Source organism: Lithobates pipiens, unplaced genomic scaffold, assembly GCF_037356315.1.
Source record: "Lithobates pipiens isolate NorthernLeopardFrog02 unplaced genomic scaffold, aLitPip1_a1.2 Scaffold_18, whole genome shotgun sequence".
NCBI classification, from domain to species: domain Eukaryota; kingdom Metazoa; phylum Chordata; class Amphibia; order Anura; family Ranidae; genus Lithobates; species Lithobates pipiens.
This window is the reverse complement of record NW_027507758.1, coordinates 126,265,513-126,285,565: the sequence shown is the minus strand read 5'-3', so window position 1 is coordinate 126,285,565 and position 20,053 is coordinate 126,265,513. Positions and strand designations below refer to the sequence as shown.

The 20,053-nt window shown below is 42.0% G+C and overlaps 1 protein-coding gene across 1 annotated transcript in view; it reads left to right on the top strand.

The window, feature by feature from the left end:
• Positions 1 to 20,053, top strand: part of MRPS5 (mitochondrial ribosomal protein S5) — a 205,383-nt gene that overhangs the window by 106,746 nt on the left and 78,584 nt on the right. Inside the window, exon 5 of the mRNA XM_077486094.1 lies at positions 2,731 to 2,765. Coding sequence (XP_077342220.1) covers positions 2,731 to 2,765 — 35 coding nt within the window. The remainder of the gene's footprint in view (positions 1 to 2,730; positions 2,766 to 20,053) is intronic.

Below are 20,053 nucleotides of genomic sequence, written 5' to 3'. Positions count from 1 at the left end.
TGCGTTCCAAATGCTTGCACCATGCGTTCCAGAGGATTTCCGACAATGTAGTTCAGTGAAACCATCAGATAATGTCACGGGAGTGAGGGGAGGTAATTGTGACATTAACTTTAGACAGAGCAGAGAGCGGCGGAGAGAGAGCAGGTAACTGTGGCTCAGGGAGGGGATTACCTTCCCTCACTTCTCTGACATTATCTGATGGTTTCACTGGTCTGCATTGTCGCAAATCATTTGGAACGCATGGCGCAAGTGTTTGGAATGCATCAGGCATGCGCAGTGCTAAATTTCTGGCCACAACGTCACTTCCGGAGCATTCTATGATGGGGAGCAAAATATGACACTACACCGGCTATGAATCCTGAAGTCCTCACTGCCGGTTTCCATTAGTTGCAATGGTGGCGCCTGGACCCGGGGGGTCAACATCGCGGATCCCTGGACAGGTAAGTGTTCTTGTATTAAAAATCAGCAGCCACAGTATTTGTATTTATATTCTATTGATACCTAAACTAATATTTTTATTATGTGCAAAAGCATTTCTGTATCTGTTATCCCTGTGGTTTATTTGATGCATACCAATTTACTATGTGTAAGTTTTTAAAGTGGTAAAGAAAAAAATGATTTGGGATTAATCATAGGGGAAATAAAGACCTTCAGCTAGTCAGCCGAATCACATTGTAATGTAGTTCCTTTTCACCTGTCTACAGTGATAAGAAAACAATCTGTCAAGTTCTTTTCCCTTGGATCTTTTTTCCTTATGTTGTTGTGCACTGTCCTTCCCCTTAAAGGTCAGAAAAAGAGAATGTTTACTTCAGTTCCATGACATTTAAGTTTTCTCTTTGTCTTTCTCAAGTTGGGGAAAAAGGCCATGTCCTCTGTGACTGGGTAAAACGTATTGACCCCTGAGAATGCAGCCAGATCCATTTTGATGTACAGTACAAACTGCGCTTCGTTTTTGTCTATGTCCTGTTTAGAATCATTGAACATAGTATATTCATTGCGATACAGATACATCACCTTTAGATAGAATCCTAAGTAGCAGTATATGCCTTTTAACTGCTCGTCTTCATAAAGCCCATTCTTACTTGTGTCTCTTAGCACGTGTGCAAATGTTAACGTGACTCAGCCCTGATAGACCGAAATAATCTGTAATCAGCAATATTCTAGAGGTGGGGTGCTGGTGGAGTTTGAGGAAGGCCACTTAGTGTAAACACCCAATGTGATCCGATCCCGGTGCAGCACAAAAATAAACTTTTTGATGCAGATACGGTGTGATTTGAGCCATACAAAATTGAGGGCTCTGATCGCACCGCTCAGGCATCATGTGGTGCAATTCCTATGTGAATCACATGCGATGTGCCGCATCGAGGCAATGTGAACCTAGGCTGAAAGCGGTTTAGTAATATCTTATGCTTCACAATCTCAGCAATCATTTTTGGACAGATTATAGTGTATGTAAATCCTAAGGCTTCATGTACACTGCTGCTGGTAAACGGATGTTTAGGAGCAATTGGGTGTTTTTTTTTCAGCTGCCCTTGAACTCTCCTCTCTTATCTTATCAGTACATGTACATAGGGTGGTTTATAGTCATTTCTAGGCAGTTGAGTTTAGAAGCATTTTTTGGAAAGCAAAAAAGGCGTTCAGGAGGGATTTAAGACGCCAAGCGCCTGTAACAGCTTGTAAACACAGTAACTCATGTTTAGCCACATTTGTTTACAAGCATTTTTTTACTATTTAAGGAAAAAAAAAAAAACACTTCTAAACACAAACGCAGCATGCAAACGCAGCAAAACAGACGTTTTTAACCACTTTCCACTCAGGCCAATTCTGACATTTCTCTCCCACATGTACAAATCATCATTTTTTTGCTAGAAAATTGCATAGAACCCCCAAATATTATATATGGGGTTTTTTTTTTTTTTTTAAGCAAAGACCCCAGAGAATACAATGGCGGTCATTGCAACTTTTTATCTTGCATGGTATTTGCGCAGCAATTTTTTTAACGTGTTTTTTTGGGGGAAAAAAACAGTTTTGTGTTAAAAAAAAAAAAAAAAAAAAAAGCAGTAAAATTAGCCCAATTATTTTGCATAATGTGAAAGATAAAGTTACGCAGAGTAAATAGATACCTAACATGTCACTCTTCAATAATTGCACGCGCTCGTGGAATGGCACCAAACTTCGGTACTTAAAAATCCCCATAGGCCACATTTTAAATTTTTTTACTGGTTACATGTTTTGAGTTACAGAGGTCTAGGGCTAGAATTGCACCACATACTAGCTCATTATGAAATACTCACCTTAGGACCAGGCGTCGGTAACTTACCTGGTCCACGCCGAGGGAGACGTCATGTTGCCTCGGCGTGTCTTCTGAGTATTGCGGCTCCAGCACTGTGAGTGGCTGGAGCTGCGATGTCGTCAAGAAAGACTTCTTTCCGGCTAGGTCCGGCATCTGCCGGGCTTCCAGCCGAGAATCCACTGTGCGCATGCATGGGGAATAACCATAAAGGTTTAGGAGATTTTTTATTTTTTTTTACCTACAGCTAAACTTTATTATAGGCTTATCTGTAGGCAAAAGTAAAAAAAATTACTTTAAAACCGCTTTAAGCCTTATTTGTAAAATAAATAAAATTGTAAAAAAAGTAGCAGTAATTTTCCAAATTTTATTAAGAAATCTTGAATGTTTGCTATCTTTGCTTTGGATATATGCAGACTATTTTTTTCTTCTCCCACCAGAAACATATGAGGATTTCGACTGCAAAGTGATTGAGGTGAGTTCTATTTCTTTGCTAGCATGCTTCTAATGTAATAGCAAATTAAATGCAACAGTGACATTCCATTTTGCTCATTTAATATATCAAGTTTATAGTGGAAAAATTGTGCTGTATGAGAGCAGTCTAAAATAATGCACAGCAAGATAGAGCATTCTCTATGTTAATGGATGACTTATCAGCGGAGTTACATAGATAATACCCAACCGAGACAGCCACCAGTGACTTTGTAAAGGACAAAATGAAGATGGGTAAAGTTTTAAATTATTTTCAATAGTTTGTAGCATTAAAGTTACGCTCACGTAACTCTTGAATTTTTAAGATTTTCAGTAATTTTGTTGTACTGGTTTGTATTTAAAGGACTGCTTTCCAACACAGATTATCTTAAGTGCAGATTTATATTATTAAGTGGAGGTCCGCTCACCGCTGCAAAAATTAAAAGCCAGCAGCTGTACATACTGCAGCTGCTGACTTCTAATAATCGGACACTTACCTGTCCTGGAGTCCAGTGATGTCAGCACTGCAGCTGCCGCCTCCATTGTGAGCAAGGGAATCCTGCAGTGTAGCCTTACGGCTTCACGCCAGGAACCCTACTGCGCATGTGTGAGGTGTCGCTCCCCTCTTCTACTGGCCCGACGACCATGGAAGAGGGAGCCCCGAGGTGACCTCAATACCCGTGGCTGCGGCTCCCAGAAGTGGGGACAGCATACCTGTGAAAGACAGACAGGCATCTTAACCCCCCCCCCCCCAGAAAGGTGCCAAATGTGGCACCGGAGGGGGTAAGGAGTACAATGAGCGGAAACTCCACTTGTGGGTGGAACTCCGCTTTAAGATGTTGCTAAACCTCTGTGTAGAAGTACTGCTTGGACCTAGAAGGGGGGAGAACTCCATAAGCTTGTCAGGAAAAAATTACCTGTTGGCACAAATAAATAGTATCATGGACAGAGTAAATAACAGTGTTGTTCAAATGCAAAGATACAGCCACAATCAACTTTCCAATATTGAAAGTGTGATCTTTTCTGTACAAATAGTATGACTTGTATATATTTTAAGCTGACTGGTAATTACGGTAGTGCCCTTTATTTAAGCCGATGGATAATTACGGTAGTGTCCTGCTGAGGCATAATTACTTAAAGAGGGATTTCACTGTAAAAAAAAATATTAAAAGCCAGCAGCTACAAATACTGCAGCTGCTGACTTTTAATAAATGGACACTCACCTGTCCCAGGATCCAGCGATGTCGGCAGCCGAGGCCGATTGATCGCTCGGCTGTTCCCACTGCCATTCTAGGTGAGGGAATCAGGAATTGAAGCGTTGCGGCTTCACTTTCCGGTTCCCTACTGCGCATGCGCGAGTCACACAGCGCACTAGGAATGGTCCGCGCTGTCTCTGGGACCCGTGTGTGTCCCAGCAGACATCGCGTCGAGGGGGGGGGGAGAAGAGGCATAGACTCCCGTGGGATGTGGATGTGGGTGCAAATACCTGTCTTAGACAGGTATCTGCACCCCCCCCCCCCCCCAAAGGTGCCAACTGTGGCTGAAAGGTAATTATGGTAGTGCTCTTTATTTAAGCTGACGGGTAATTACGGCTGTGTCCTTTATTTAAGCTTACAGGTAATTATGGTAACACCCTTTATTTAAGCTTACGGGTAATTATGGTAACGCCCTTTATTAGCTGACTGGTATTTACGGTATACATAAAGGGTTTGGAGGTAGGGGACTTTTACGGTACCAAAAGATCAAAAACAAAAAACTGTATAAAAGATACCGTATATAAATGTATTGAACAATTCCCAAAATTTCACAAACATGTAAAACCTAACATTTATTGCAATTCCTTATGGTCTATAACAGAAACCTGATATAAAGGAACAGGTGACATTCTATTATGAACCAACATGATCTCCATCCTCAATATGTTCACGAACATAGTGCCCTTTGTTTATGCTGACAGGTAATTACGGCAGTGCCATTTATTTCAGCTGAGGTGTAATTACGGTAGCGCCCTTTATTGAAGTTGATGAGTAATTACGGTAGTGACCTTTATTTATGCTGACAGGTAATTACAGTAGGGTCATTTATTTTAACTGCTTTCCGACCACCTCACGCCGATGTACGTCTGGAGAAGGGCTCATACAGGTAGAATCGCGTACCTATACGTTGCCCTTCAAAAGGTGGATCGCGGGTTCTGGGGACTCTATCGCCACGGTTATACCCGAGATCGCCTCACGGGGAGGAAGAACGGAAGAATTGCATGGTATAGTAGTACAGTACAATGCAATCCATGGGGAGCAGGTATGTTAAATTTAGTTGTTAAAAAGAATAAAGTGAGGGACTCTGGCGCTACCTACACTGAATATAATAAAAGTGCAGTAAACTATAACTCTCATGTAAAGTCCTCGAGAAATAAGTCCACTACAGTTTACTGCACTTTTATTATTTTTTTACGTATTTTTAGTCTCCTGTGTTTTTTTCTGATATTTTTGCACTATTTGTATGGAAATTTTTTTTTTTTTTGCACTTTTTGCATTTTTTGGGTTTTTGTGCCTATCCCCATTGGATAACATCTTCTGGCTAATATCATATATTATACACATATATTTTTTTCCTTTGTGTATATATATATTAATTAATGAATTCTTTATTTGCCTTTTTGCATATTTTGCACATATACATATTTTTGCACTATTGAACTAGATTTGCACATGTTCTTATCATTTGCACTTATTTTATTCTTTTGAATTTCTGCACATTAGGCCCCTGTCTGTGGACCATATTTATGTGTTTACATATATCATTTTCTATATGAGATTTTTGGTGGTTCACTTGTAGTGGAGTTTCTGTAGTTGGCTCAGTGTCCTACAATTCATACAGCTAGATATTGATACCTCTAACTTTTTAGTATTTTCTGTACCTTTCTACTGTTTCTTTTTGAGCTTGTTTTTGTATGGATTCTTATTGACTGTTAATGGCCTCATAATGTGATATTGCACCAAGTCTGATTCTTTCACCTTTATATAGTACGCCTACAAGTAACTAGCTGGTTTATACACTAAGCAAGGGGTTAGTAGATAACCCTTATAGGGCCTGGGAATATAATCTAAATATAGGTACCCCTGTAGTGGCTTCCACATATTAGCTGTGACCACTTCTTCTTCTTGCTTGTTTCTCTGTCACTCATATGTGGCATATTTCTCTCTCCCCTACTTATGGAACATCAACATTAAGGAGTCAATTTAATATAGATCACCTTATCTAGTAAGGATATATCTGTTCACAATTATATTCAGTGTACGTAGCGCCAGAGTCCCTCACTTTATTCTTTTTAACAGCTGTAGTTCACAATCCCTTTTGGGAGGTGTGAAGTATAGGGACGGCAGCAACCTAGTATATCATATCCATTAACATAGCGCGGCTTTTTGTCTTTCTTTGTTCCTTGTGTTAAATTTAGTGTTATCGCTCTCACTCACTCATACTGGTCACTGGTTCAACATGGCACCTCATGGCAAAGAACTCTCTGAGGATTGAAAAAAATAATTGTTGCTCTGCATAAAGATGGCCTAGGCCAGGGATATGCAATTAGCGGACCTCCAGTTGTTGAAAAAAAACAACAAATCCCATCATGTTCTGCCTCTGGTTGTCATGCTTTTGGCTGTCAGAGTCTTGCTATGCCTCATGGGACTTGTAGTTCTGCAACAGCTGGAGGTACGCTTTCATATTCTTGGCCTAGGCTATAAGAAGATTGCCAAGACCCTGAAACTGATCTGCAGCACGGTGGCCATACAGTGGTTTAACAGGAGAGGTTCCACTCAGAACAGGCTTCGCCATGGTCGGCCAAAAAAGTTGAGTGCACGTGTTCAGTGTCATATGCAGAGGTTGTCTTTTGGAAATAGACCTATGAGTGCTGCCAGCATTACTGCAAAGGTTGAAGGGGTAGGGGGGTCAGCCTGTCCGTGCTCAAACCATACGCTGCACACTGCATCAAATTGGTCTGCATGGCTGTTGTCCCAGTAGGAAGACTCTTCTAAAGATGATGCACAAAAAAGCCCACAAACAGTTTGCTGAAGACAAGCAGACTAAGGACATGGATTACTGGAACCATCTCCTGTGGTCTTATGAGACCAAGATAAACTTGACCAACTAAACTAAATTTGGTTCAGATGGTGTTAGCCCTTGTACACATGGTCGGACATTCCGACAACCAAATCTGTCGAATTTTGTCTGAAACTGTTGCATTCACACAGTCGGACAAAGTTGTCAGAAAATCCAATCGTACTTAACGTGATGACGTTATTTCGTTAGGACGGAACTACGTTCAGGCCAGTAGCCAATAGCTTTGGTCTAGGAATTTGATCTGAGCATGCTTGGCACTTTGTCTGATCTGAATTCTCTACACATGATCGGACAAAGTCCGATCGGATCATGTTGTCGGAAAATTTTATAGCCCAGCTGGAAAACTTGGTCCGTCGGATACTCCGACGGAAATAGTCTGATGGAGCCCACACACTGTCAGATTATCTGACAACACGGTCCTATCGGACATTGCCCATTGGAATGTCGGACCGTGTGTACAATTTTACGTTTGTGTGGTGGTAACCAGGTGAGAAGTACAAAGACGTGTGTCTTGCCTACAGTCAAGCATGGTGGTGGGAGTATCATGGTCTGGGGCTGCATGAGTGCTGCCAGCACTGGGGAGCTACAGTTCATTGAGGCAACCATGAGTGCCAAAATGTACTGTGACATACTGAAGCAGAGCATGATCCCCTCCCTTCGGAGATTGGGCCGCAGGGCAGTATTCCAACATGATAACGACCCCAAACAGACCTCCAAGACGACCACTGCCTTGCTAAAGAAGCTGAGGGTAAAGGTGATGGACTGGCCAAGCATGTCTCCAGACCTACCGTATATGCCGGTGTATAAGACGACCGGGCATATAAGATGACCCCCTAACCTTACTGTGGTTTAAGCATTTTTTTCTTGTACTTACCGTATAAGACGACCCCTTTCCAAGGCTTCCGACGCTTGATATTTTGTCCTTCTTGCTGGAGCAGGAGCTGGCGCCATATCCTTGCTTTTGCTGGAACCAATCACGACGAGCGATGTATTCTATTAATGAATACAAAGCCTGCTTGGATTGGCAGAGGCTGTATCATCATCAGCCCGCGCCTCTCTGACTCTCAAAGCCAATCCGAGCAGGCTACAGAGTAGTTGTTACTCCAATCCGAGCGGGCTCTGTATTCATTTGAATACATTGCTCACTGGGATTGGCTCAGCGGTATATACTGTATGTAGCCGAAGCTACATACAGTATTACCGAACCCTCAGCAGGCATCTGAGGGGCTGATCCGGCGTATAAGACGACCCCCGATTTTTTTTAAGTGTAAAAGGTCGTCTTATACGCCGGAAATTACGGTAAACCCTATTGAGCGCAAGGTCTCTAACATCCACCAGCTCCATGATGTCATCATGGAGGAGTGAAAGAGGACTTCAGTGGCAACCTGCTCTTGTGAACTCCATGCCCAAGAGCAGTGTTTCTCAACCTTTTTACCTTGGAGGAACCCCTGGCAACAAGTTTGAGATCTCGAGGAACCCCTGAAATAATGTACACATCTACAGCTCACGGAACATTGGTATGATCAGCGAGCTGTTGATAACAAAAATTATTTGTAGAAATATCATTAAATAAAAGAATAAATATTAAAACGTACCTAATTAATGTGAAACTTGTGCTTTCTTTTCCTGCAGAGCTGATCCATTCAGGGGACATTACATGGGGCTGAGCACATTACAGGGCACATTACATGGGGCAGAGCATATTACAGGGGACATTACAGGGCACATTACATGGGGCAGAGCATATTACAGGGGACATTACATGGGGCAGAGCAAATTACATGGGACATTACATGGGGCAGAGCAAATTACGTGTGACAGAGCACATTACATGGGACAGGGCATATTACAGGGGACATTACATGGAACAGGGAACATGACAGGGGACATTACATGGAGCAGAGCACATTACATGGGACAGGACACATGACAGGAGAAATTTCATGGGGCAGAGCACATGACGGGGAAATTACATGGGGCAGGGGACTTTACAGGGGACATTACATGGGGCAGAGCCCATTACATGGGGCAGGGCGCCTGGCATGGGGCTGAGCTCATTACATGGGACAATGAACATGACATGGGACAGGCCACATTACATGGGATGGGAGACATGAGATTGGACATTACATGGGACAGACTGTTGGGCACATTGTGGGGGGGGGGGGGGTACACAGCTTGGCACAGTACTGTCTTTCTTTCTTTCTTCTTCTGGCTTCAGAACTAATTCATATCTCCTCCAGTGGCGCGCTGTACACCCAATAGGATGCCAGCCCCTTCCCTGCCTATTTCTGCCTGTGTCTGTGCGATCATCCTGTCAGCTGCCTGCGACTGACAGTCAGATTGCCACAGAACCTTGGTTGAGAAACACTGCCCAACTGGGTTAAGGCAGTGCTGGAAAACAATGGTGGCCACACAAAATATTGACAATTTGCTCATTTTCACTCAGGGGTGTACTCACTTTTGTTGCCAGCGGTTTACACATTAATGGCTGTGTGTTGAGTTATTTTAAGGGGACAGAAAATCTACACTTTATACAAGCTGTACACTCACTACTTTACATTGTAGAAAAATTTTATTTCTTCAGTGTTGTTGCCTGAAAAGATATAACAAAATATTTACAAAAATGTGAGGGGTGTACTCACTTTTGTTAGATACTGTATATATACAGTGGATATAAAATGTCAGGTTTCTGTGATGTAAACAAATGAGACAAAGATAAATTATTACAGAACCTTTTCCACCTTTGATGTGACCTATAAACTGTACAACTTGGTTGAACAAAAAAGTGAAATTATTTAGGGGGAGGGAAGTCAATATAAAAAACTAAAATAATATGGTTGCATAAGTGTGCACACCCTTAAACCAATACTTTGTTGTAGCACCTTTTGATTTTATTACAGCACTCAGTCTTTTTGGATATGAGTCTATCAGCATGGCACATCTTGACTTGGCAATATTTGCCCACTCTTCTCTGCAAAAACACTCCAAATCTGTCGGATTGCAAGGGCATCTCCTGTGCACAGCCTTCTTCAGATTGCCCCACAGATTTTCAATCGGATTTAGGTCTGTGCTCTGGCTGGGCCATTCCAAAACTTGGATCTTCTTCTGGTGAAGCCATTCTTATGTTGGTTTTTGATGTATGCTTTGGGTCGTTGTCATGCTGAAAGATGATTCAGATTTCTAGCAGAAGCCTGAAGGTTTTGTGCCGATATTGACTGGCATTTGGAACTGTTCATAATGCCCTCTCCCTTGACTAAGGCCTTTTCCAGCTTAAGGAAAACAGCCCCGTAGCATGATGCTACCACCCCCATGCTTCACTGTGGGGCTGGTGCTGTTTTTGAGCTAAAACCTATCTTTTGGAATTATGTGCAAAAAGTTCAACATTTTCCCACCTGCTTTTGGGAGACTTCAGATGTGCTTTTGCAAAATTTAGCCAGGCTTGGATATTTTTCTTCGTAGGAAAAGGCTTCTGTCTTGCCACTCTACTCCATAGCCCAGACATATGAAGAATATGGGAGATTGTTGTCACATGTCCCACACAGCCAGTACTTGCCAGATATGCCTGCAACTCCTTTAATGTTGCTGTATGCCTCTTGGCAGCCTCCCTGACCAGTTTTCTTCTTGCTTTTTATCAATTTTTGGAGGGACGTCCAGTTCTTGGTAATGTCACTGTTGTGCCATATTTTCTCCTGAAAATGTCAGGAAAGACCTACTAGAACTGCTGAACTTTATTTGGGGTTAATCAGAGACGCTTTAAATGGTGGTAGGCGTGTACTGACTCCTGTTTGACATGAGTTTGAATGTGATTGCTTAATTCTGAACACAGGTACATCTCCAGTTATAAGAGGGTGTGCACATTTATGCAACATTATTGTAGTTTTTTCCTTTTACTTCCCCCCAACCCTAAAAGATTTCAGTTTTTTTTTCAATTGAGTTGTACAGGTTATAGGTCACATTAAAGATGGGAAAAGTTCTGAAATTTATGTTTGTCTCATTTTTTTTACATCACAGAAACCTGAAATTTTAACAGGGGCGTGTAGACCTTTTTATATATACACTCAATCAGGAATCCAAAACCAGGGGTTGCATTGCAGCATACATACAGTTTATTTAAAGTGGTTATAAACTTCAGGCATAAATCTGAAAAAAAAAAAACACATCATTCTTTACTATATGCTTTCCTCTCTCCAAAGCACTGAGTGTAGTTTCTCTCTGCTGTTTGGTTCTTCTGTTATCAGCAAAACAGTGACAGGGTAAGGAGCTGAAGCTGTGCTTGTTCTCCCTAGTGTGTATGAAGGGGGTGTGTCCCTTCCCTCCAGTCAAGGCACAGACCAAGCTACAGAAGAAATGGCTGCAGATACACAGCTACAACTTGTGTAGCAGGATTTCTTTTCATCTGTGTATCACCTGAGGCCAGTCACTTTGTGTTACATGTAAGGGTTTACCACCTCTTTAAATGGCCATCAGTCAAAAAGGTTACAGTTTCGGGCAACAAGTAGTTCATCAAGCCAAAAAGAGAGATGCATACTAATACATAAATACTCACATATATATTAGTAAGACCGGCAATAATCCGCTTCAACCTGTTATATTGTTTAGTCAATTCAGAGCAACTGTGTTACCATATACTATACAATCAAAATATTTTAAAAGGAAGAAATATACCACTACTTCGGTGATCCCTCCTCTCAGGAGCATAGACTCCCTAAAACAATATATATATATATATATATATATATATATATATATATATATATATATATATGTGTGTGTGTATATATATATATATATATATATATATATATATATATATATATATATATATATATATATATATATATATATACACATATCCACCCTGATATAAATCAAAATCATGATTTAAACCAGATGGATGCAGTGTTTTAAATTTATGAATCCAGAAGACTTCCCTCTTCTCAACCCTCATATACAACAACTCTGAAGGCAATGAGTCTCTGTGACCAATCATTAATTTGTGTTTAAAGTGGATGTAAACCCTATCCTATACCCAGTGAAGTGAACAGCCTCAGAAGATGCACAGAGATTAAACAATTCTCCCTGCATACGTTTTACATGTATATCTGCTGTCTTCAGCTTTCTACACTCGTTGGAAAGTGCAGATTGTGTTAGAAACATTCAGCAGTGGCTGTGGAGTCTGGGCTTACACTGCGTAAGAGGAGATTGGAGGAAAGGTAATCCCCCCCCCCCCCCTCCACATAGGCAGATAGACCAAGAAACACGCAGAGCTGTCCCGTAAATAAACTCTCTGCTTATCTACTTCTAAGCACCCCCGACACATATTTTCAGCTACTGTTATCTCCAGTGTTGGAGAGCTTCTCAGAAGTTATCATGCTGGTAACAGAGGAACGGAACAACAGACACGGTACTTAGAGCTTTGAAGAGAGATAAGTAAACACTGCAGATATATGTGCCCAGGTAAAATTTCATGAATGGAGTTTACAACCACTTTAAATTGTAGCATGAGTTATTGAGCTGTGTAAACAGGCTTTTGAAAAAGTCTGTAAACATAAGACAGGAGCGCTATCTGTTGCTTCAAAAGTGAAACATTAAAGCAGTTTAAAGGCAACATTTTTTAATTAAATTAACAAACGTACTATTCTTGCCTGCAGTGTGCATTGGTATTGCATAGAGCAGCCCTGAACTTCCTCTTCTGGGGTCCCCCCTGCCAGTGATATTGGCTCCTCCTCTTCTGTGCCTGCTCCCATAGCAAGCACTTGTTATGGGAGCAGACGTGCCAACGCATTCCCGAGCCAGCTTGTGTTTGTCCATTGACGCACACTGTGTGGCTTTGCCTTGGCCCCGCTCCCTCATTTAACAGCAGCAGGAGCCAATGGCTCCCACTGCTCTCAGCCAAGCTTGTGAGAGTGGGAAGAGGGGAGAGAAGACCAGCAGATGGGCACAGCGCTGGATTGATACAGGCAGGGGATTCACCTTAATGCAGGGAATACATTAAGGTTAAAAACATTTTACCTTTACAACCGCTTTAATATACAGTGGATATAAAACATCTACACACCCCTGTTAAAATGTAAGGTTTATGTGATGAAAAAAAATTAGACAAAGCGAAATCATTTCAGAACCTTTTCCACCTTTAATGTGACCTATAAACTGTACAACTCGATTGAAAAACAAACTGAAGTCTTTTAGGGGAAGAAGTAAAAATAAAAAATAAAATAATGTGGTTGCATAAATGTGCACACCCTCTTATAACTGTGGCTGTAGCTGTGTTCAGAATTAAACAATCACATTCAGAGCCCTTTAACGCTGCCTAGGACGTCAGCAGTAAAGCGGCGCCATTTTTAGCGGCGCTATTCGGCCGCTAGCGGGGCAGTTTTAACCCCCGCTAGAGGCCGAAAAGGGGTCAAATCTGCCCGCAAAACACAGCCACAGCGGCGTTTTGCCGGCGGTATAGCAGCGCTGCCCCATTTATTTGATTTCACTGCTCCTAAGAAGCTGCTGGCAGGACTTTTTCTGATGCCCTCCCAGCACACCGCTCCAGTGTGAAAACCCTCAGGCTTTCCGTTTGTTGTTCAACTGAGGTATACAGTTTATAGGTCACATTAAAGGTGGTAAAAGTTCTATTATCATTTGTCTCATTGTTTTTCATCACAGAAACCTGACATTTTAACAAGGGTATGTAGACTTTTTATATCCACTGTACAATATTGTAATATTGTTGTTTTGTTCTATAACTTCTATAAATGTGTGCAAAACCATCAGATGGTTTGCACTTGGAAGACTTCTAAGTACATTCATACATTATTTTTGTGGTAACAGAGGAGGTCAGCACAGGCTATTGATCTATAGTGAGTACATGTATTAATAAAAAAACTAAATAATAAATCACTTCCTAATTAGAATTGTCCCCTAAAAACAGTTGTGCTATTTTTTAAACCAGTATATAAGTGCCTCAAGGAAAAATATTTTCAAGCTGCGATAATCTCTTTGGCTTTCATTCCTAATGTATTGTCATATTGCAGGTTGCAGCTTTATTCCATGTTTAAAAACTGCAGGGGCTTCTCTTAATTTTAAGTGCTTATGCAGCGTGACTTAAAGAGATGATGAAAATTTACTGTTATTTTAAAATGAAGAACGCGTTTTGTACGGTACATCGCGTTGTGCATTTTAAAGTGATCTCACGGATAGGGGGTTTGAAAACTCTGACATTTTCTGACTCTGATCTTTTATTCTCTCTTTCCTTGGAACAACGAGTTATTCAAAAGAGGAAAGCTATTTGAAGTATTTTTAAGGATTCTTCCTGTATTGTTTCCATATCTGTTTGAGAGGTCTGTTGATGTTTTTAGACATAGACATACTGCTACAGTCCTTTTTACCCTGTTTAAAGTTTCAGTCTACAATTCCTTTGAAGTATAATGTTGTAAAGCAACGCCTGTATTTTAATACCCTTTTCCTATGTACAGGTTACCAACGAAAGCGTTGGGAGCTTGGGTCATCACAGAGCTACATGTCGCCAGCACTGGCAGTCTCTTGAAAAAATTATGGGAAGGTGGAAGTAGCTTCCTCTCTTCGCAAATTATCCAGACAACTCCTGTACATGCACTTTCTGCTTTAGTGCCAGTTCGCACCAGACGCAGTTCTATTCAGTTCTGAGCGTTTTTTTTTCTGCACAAAATGCATGCACAGTGTTTTCCATGTATTGCAATGGCTCTAGTTCACACCATGCAGTCAGTTTCTGCTCTGGAAACTGACTGCATGGTGTGAACTAGAGCCATTGGAATACATGGAAAACACTGTGCATGCATTTTTAGTGCAGAAAAAAAGTGCACGGAAGTGCGTCTGGTGTGAACTAGCACTTACAGTATGTTGTAAGCCCTTAAAAGTAGATAGACAAATACCCAGGGAAGTGAACAGCCTTAGATGATACACAGGGATGAAACATATCTCTTTACATAAGTTTTACATGTTTAACCAGTGGCGGCTGGTGAAGTTTTAGGATGGGGGGGTGCAAGACCCCGCCCATCCACGGTTGGCCCCTCCCACTTCTCATAAGCCACACCCAGAATTTGTAGAATGATACTGGCGTGTATCCAGAATTTCATTGTCCTGCAAATACAGTAGCTGTGTACATAGACATACTGTACTAACATTATCTATGTATCCAGAAATACAGGGTTATGTATAGGCATACCTGTGTATAACTGTGTATAGGCGTATCATTGCCCCAGAATTGCAGAGAGCTGTATAGAAACTGTATATATTAAAACAGTAGTGTAACATTGTAGCTGTGTATTCAGAATTACTGAGTTCTATATGTATAGGTGTAACATTATTCAGGATTACAGACTTCTGGATAGACACATCTGTGTGTATATGTGTACCACTACCCAGGATTGCAGAGTGCTGTATAGATATATACTGTGTATTTATAGGTATACCATTATTCAGGATTGCAGACTTCTGTATAGCTATGTATAGATGTGATATTATCCAAGTTTTGCAGACTCACATGGATACTATACATAGATATATATACAGCACTCTGCAATCCTGGATAATGGTACACCTATACACACACACACATATATATATATATATATATATATAACTCTGAAATATCGGATTATGTCACACCTATACATATAGATATCAATACAGCACTCTGCAATCCTGGATAATAGTACACCTATACATATAGATATCAATACAGCACTCTGCAATCCATGTGAGTCTGCACAGTCAGTGGGCTCCGCAGTTCGATGAAGGATGTGATGGCAGCCACCAGAAGCAGCAGCACATCATACTGTAGCCAGGAGCTATAAGAAATAGTGCTGGTAAAACTCATAGCTAGAGGGGAGAAGGTCACTTTGTTGGAAACAGCACAGCCGAGCAACCATGCTTATGTCAGCACAAACACAACACATGGAACAGCTGTAATGGATCCATGACTGAGCAGGGAAACCAATACAAAGTAAGCAGGTAAAGTAACACCAAACCACTCCAACACCTGCACAGGGAGAAGCCACATTTCAACAGTCTGCACTTCTCATCACCACAAAAACCAACCACACTTAGAGCAACTCGTGCACAAATAACGAATGTGCTTTGTAAAGCCTGACCCTGCTCAACACATGTTCTCCTCTCCCTTCTCATTTATCTCGCTTTGTGCAAACACCAGAAAACTAATCACCATCATCATATCATCACCCGCACACACACCCGAAGCCCACTTACCTGACTGTGTGCTCCTCTCCGGTGTTCTCCGCAGCCGCTCCTCTCCTGCACACCGCTCTACTCCTCTTACTTCCTGTTTCCTCTCTCAGGTGAAATGGGAGAGAGAAGACAGGAAGTGACATCTGAGTCAACTCAGATGTCAATCAAACTGCCCGCCCGGCCGTAGTAACACATACTACAGCGCCGGGCGGAAGCTACTCAGCGCTTCAGAAAGCGCCCTGAGGCGGGCTAAACGCCCGCAAATGAAGCGACACGCCTGCAATCTCATGATTGCATTGGCGTGGCGTTTCCCGGCGTGCACTGTGACCGGCGCTCGAGCACTTCCTTAAAGAACTTTTTTTTTTTTTAAAGGGGCAGTTTTAAAACTTTTTTTTTTTTTTTTTTTGGGACCACACAGGGGGGGCGGCGCCGGGCGCCCCCTATGGACGGGCCGCCACTGTGTTTAACTGCTGTCTTCAGCTTGCTATATTCTTTAGAATTCTTACATTGGGTTAGAATTTTTACTTGCTCATTCAGCACTGGGAAAGTAGTCTTGGCTTACACTGGGAGACAGCTGATTGGAGGAAAGGCACACACCCCCCTCCACAGAAGAAAAAAGATACTTTGAGAGCTGTAGTGTGACGAGACAAGCTCACTGCTAATCTATTTATAGCACCCACCCCAACGCAAATTTCAGGCTGCTTTTATCTCCAGTCCACTTAAAGATAAGGTATAGTGCCTTTTGAGTAAGTGATAAAGGGATACTAAACAGAGAAGTGTTAATTGCCATAATTCATTCACATAAATCAAATATATTAAGCCATTCATTTTTGTGATACCTTTTGTTTACAAGTAAAAATCTGTATTTTTTTGCTTCCTTTTTTTTTTTTTTTTTTTAGCAGAGGCCCTAGAGCAGGGGTGCCCAACCAGTGGGCCAGGGGTCACATGTGGCCCACAGAGCCCTCTAATGTGGCCCATGACCTACTGCTCTGGGATAGCTGGCAATCTCAGAGCATCAGTGTTGTAAATGAAGGCCGCGGTAGGGCATGCAAGCGGCTGAGGAACAGGGAGGCATAATCAGTGCCCTGATTATCAGTGCCGATGTCCCTTTAACAAAAGCCAATAACCAGCACTTTTCCTCTGAGGAAAGAAAAGCTGATAACTGGCTTGTTTACTTCAATGATCAGCTGTCATTGAACACAGCTGATCATGTGGTAAAGGGCTGCTGTGATTGGTCCTTTACCCCGATCTGCGATCAGCTGAGTCTGAAGGATTCCGTGATCACAGAGCACACCACCCACATGTCAGCATGAGCACGACAGGACATCCATGGATGCCCTCACAGCAAATTAAGCCCATGCTGTAGCCATCTTTGGCTATATTGCAGATGCGAAGGAGTTAATCTATGCTGATCTTGGTCCCCAGCCAGTGGTTGCTGCAGCACCCATTTACCTAGAGCCATTTCCAGGAGACCTGTGTGTTAGGAATATTTCACTAGTAGCATATATACACCCCCTCCACTGCCTTTGACCATTGTAAGCACCCATCTACGTGTTAAATGGTTTGTTTCAACTTTGTAACTGCCACTTTTGCTGGATAGCTTGGTCTGCTAACCACTTCAGCTGTGGAAGATTTTACCCCCTTTATGACCAGGCCATTTTTTGCTATTCGGCACTGTGCTACTTTAGCTGCAGATTGCATGATCATGCAACTCTGTACCCAAACAAAATTTATATATTTTTTTTTTTCCCCACAAATAGAGCTTTCTTTTGGTGGTATTTGATGACCACTGTTTTTTTTTTTTTTTTTGTATTTACTATATAAATGAAAAAAGATTGCAATTGTTGGAAAAAAAACGATATTGTTTACTTTCTGATATAAAACATATCCAATTAAATTAAAAACAATAAAACCAATTTCTATGTAAATTTTAGCCAAAATGTATTTTTCTACATGTTTTTGATTAAAAAAAAAATCCCAATAGGTGTTTTTTGATTGTGTTTTTTTTTATTTTTTTTTTTATTATTAATGGCACCAATCAGCAAATTATAATGGGACTGGGATACTGCGGCAGTCAATCTGACATTAACTGACTATCTGTCACTGACATCATCAGTGACACTAATACAGTGATCAGTGATAATACTGTACACTTTTATGGTACTAATGACGCAGGCTGGGAAGGGGTTAACATCTAGGGTGATCAAGGGTTTAAATATGTGCCTATGTGTAAAATGTGTACAGTGTGCTGTATTTACTGATCCCTCAGTTTCTCATCCCAGAAGTAGGCAGCAATGTGTGGGTACTTTGCCTACAGCAACCGCTCACCCACAGTATGTTGCAGCCGGTTAGTCAGCAAGCAGTTAAAGTAGAAGTCCAGTCAAAATTTGAAACCGAAATCTAAACCTGCACTCACCCCCATTCTAAGCCCTATACCAGTGATGGCAAACCTTGGCACTCCAGATGTTTTGGAACTACATTTCCCATGATGCTCTGGTACCTTGCATTGTAGTTGAGCATCATGGGAAATGTAGTTCCAAAACATCTGGGGTGCCAAGGTTCGCCATCACTGCCCTATACTATCTACCCTGTAGAAGAAAGAGGTCTATACTTACCTATTCTAAGGGCACTCCGGTCCAGTCACATGATCTCCCCAGCAGCTGGCTTCAGTGAGATGGAGAGATCGACAATAATGGCTGCAACGCCTGGGCAATAATGTCACTTATGGGTCATGTGTTGTTGGCTGTCCCTTCTCTACACTGAAGCCAGTGCTAGGAGTTGATAATGTGACCACACTGGAGCACCCCCAGGATTGGTAAGTATAAACTTTTTCCTCTATGGGGTAGAGGTATTGCCTAAAATGGGGATGGGAGCAACTTTAAAGTGGAACTTGAGGCCTGAATTAAAGATGGGCGAACAGGCAGGTTTTTTAATGCAAAAGAGACATGCCCTTCCCGCCGAGCGTACGGGGGTTATACCGGGATGATGCCCACAGCTGCAGGCATCACCCCGGTACCGTTGTTCAGAGTGGGCGATCAGCTATCCAGGGATAACAACCGATGTGGCTAAAAGCCGCTCGGCTGTTATCCCGGAGGAGCGGGAGGGGACGTACGCCCCCCACCCGCTGCTCTTCCCTGTGCCTCCCGTCCCACCGGGAGCCCCAATCGATCCGCCGCTTCTGGCGGCTAGGGACAGACTGGAACGAAGCCAGAAACGACTTTGTTCCAGTCTCCTAATTGTAAACACGGAAACAACGTCACTTCCTGTTTACTGCCACTGGCGCGGGTTTTAAAAAATATATACAGTATTCAGAATCGCTGAAAACTGAGTTGAAGTGCAAAGGAGGGATTGGAGGTCCTCGCCGAAAATGGCAATCTGAATACTTTGAAGTGCAAAGGTGGGATTGGAGGTATTTTAGACTCCCGATCCCTCCATAAAGAGTACCTATCACCACCTATTACTGTCAGAAGGGATGTGTACATTCCTTGTGACAGCACAACTTAATATAAAAATAATTAAAATAAGAAAAACATTTTTTTTTAAAGTGCCCCAGTCCCCACCAGCTCACGCAGCAAAGAAAACGCATACGGAAATTGCGCCCGCATATGTAAACGGTCTTCAAATCACACATGTGAGGTATCGCCACAATCATCAGAGCAAGAGCAATAATTCTAGCACCTGACCTCCTTTGTAACTCAAACCTGGTAACCGTAAAAAATTTTTTTTAAAGCATCGCCTATGGAGATTTTTAGGTACCGTAGTTTGTCGCCATTCCACGAGTGCGTGCAATTATAAAGCGTGACATGTTTTACTCTGCGTAACATCATCTTTCACATTATACAAATAAGCATTTCCCCATTCTGCCTAGTGACAGGACACCCCTCACAGTTAGAATCACTCCTTAGAACACACTTAACCCCTACAGTGCCACTTAGTGGTTAACCCCTTTACTGCCAGTCA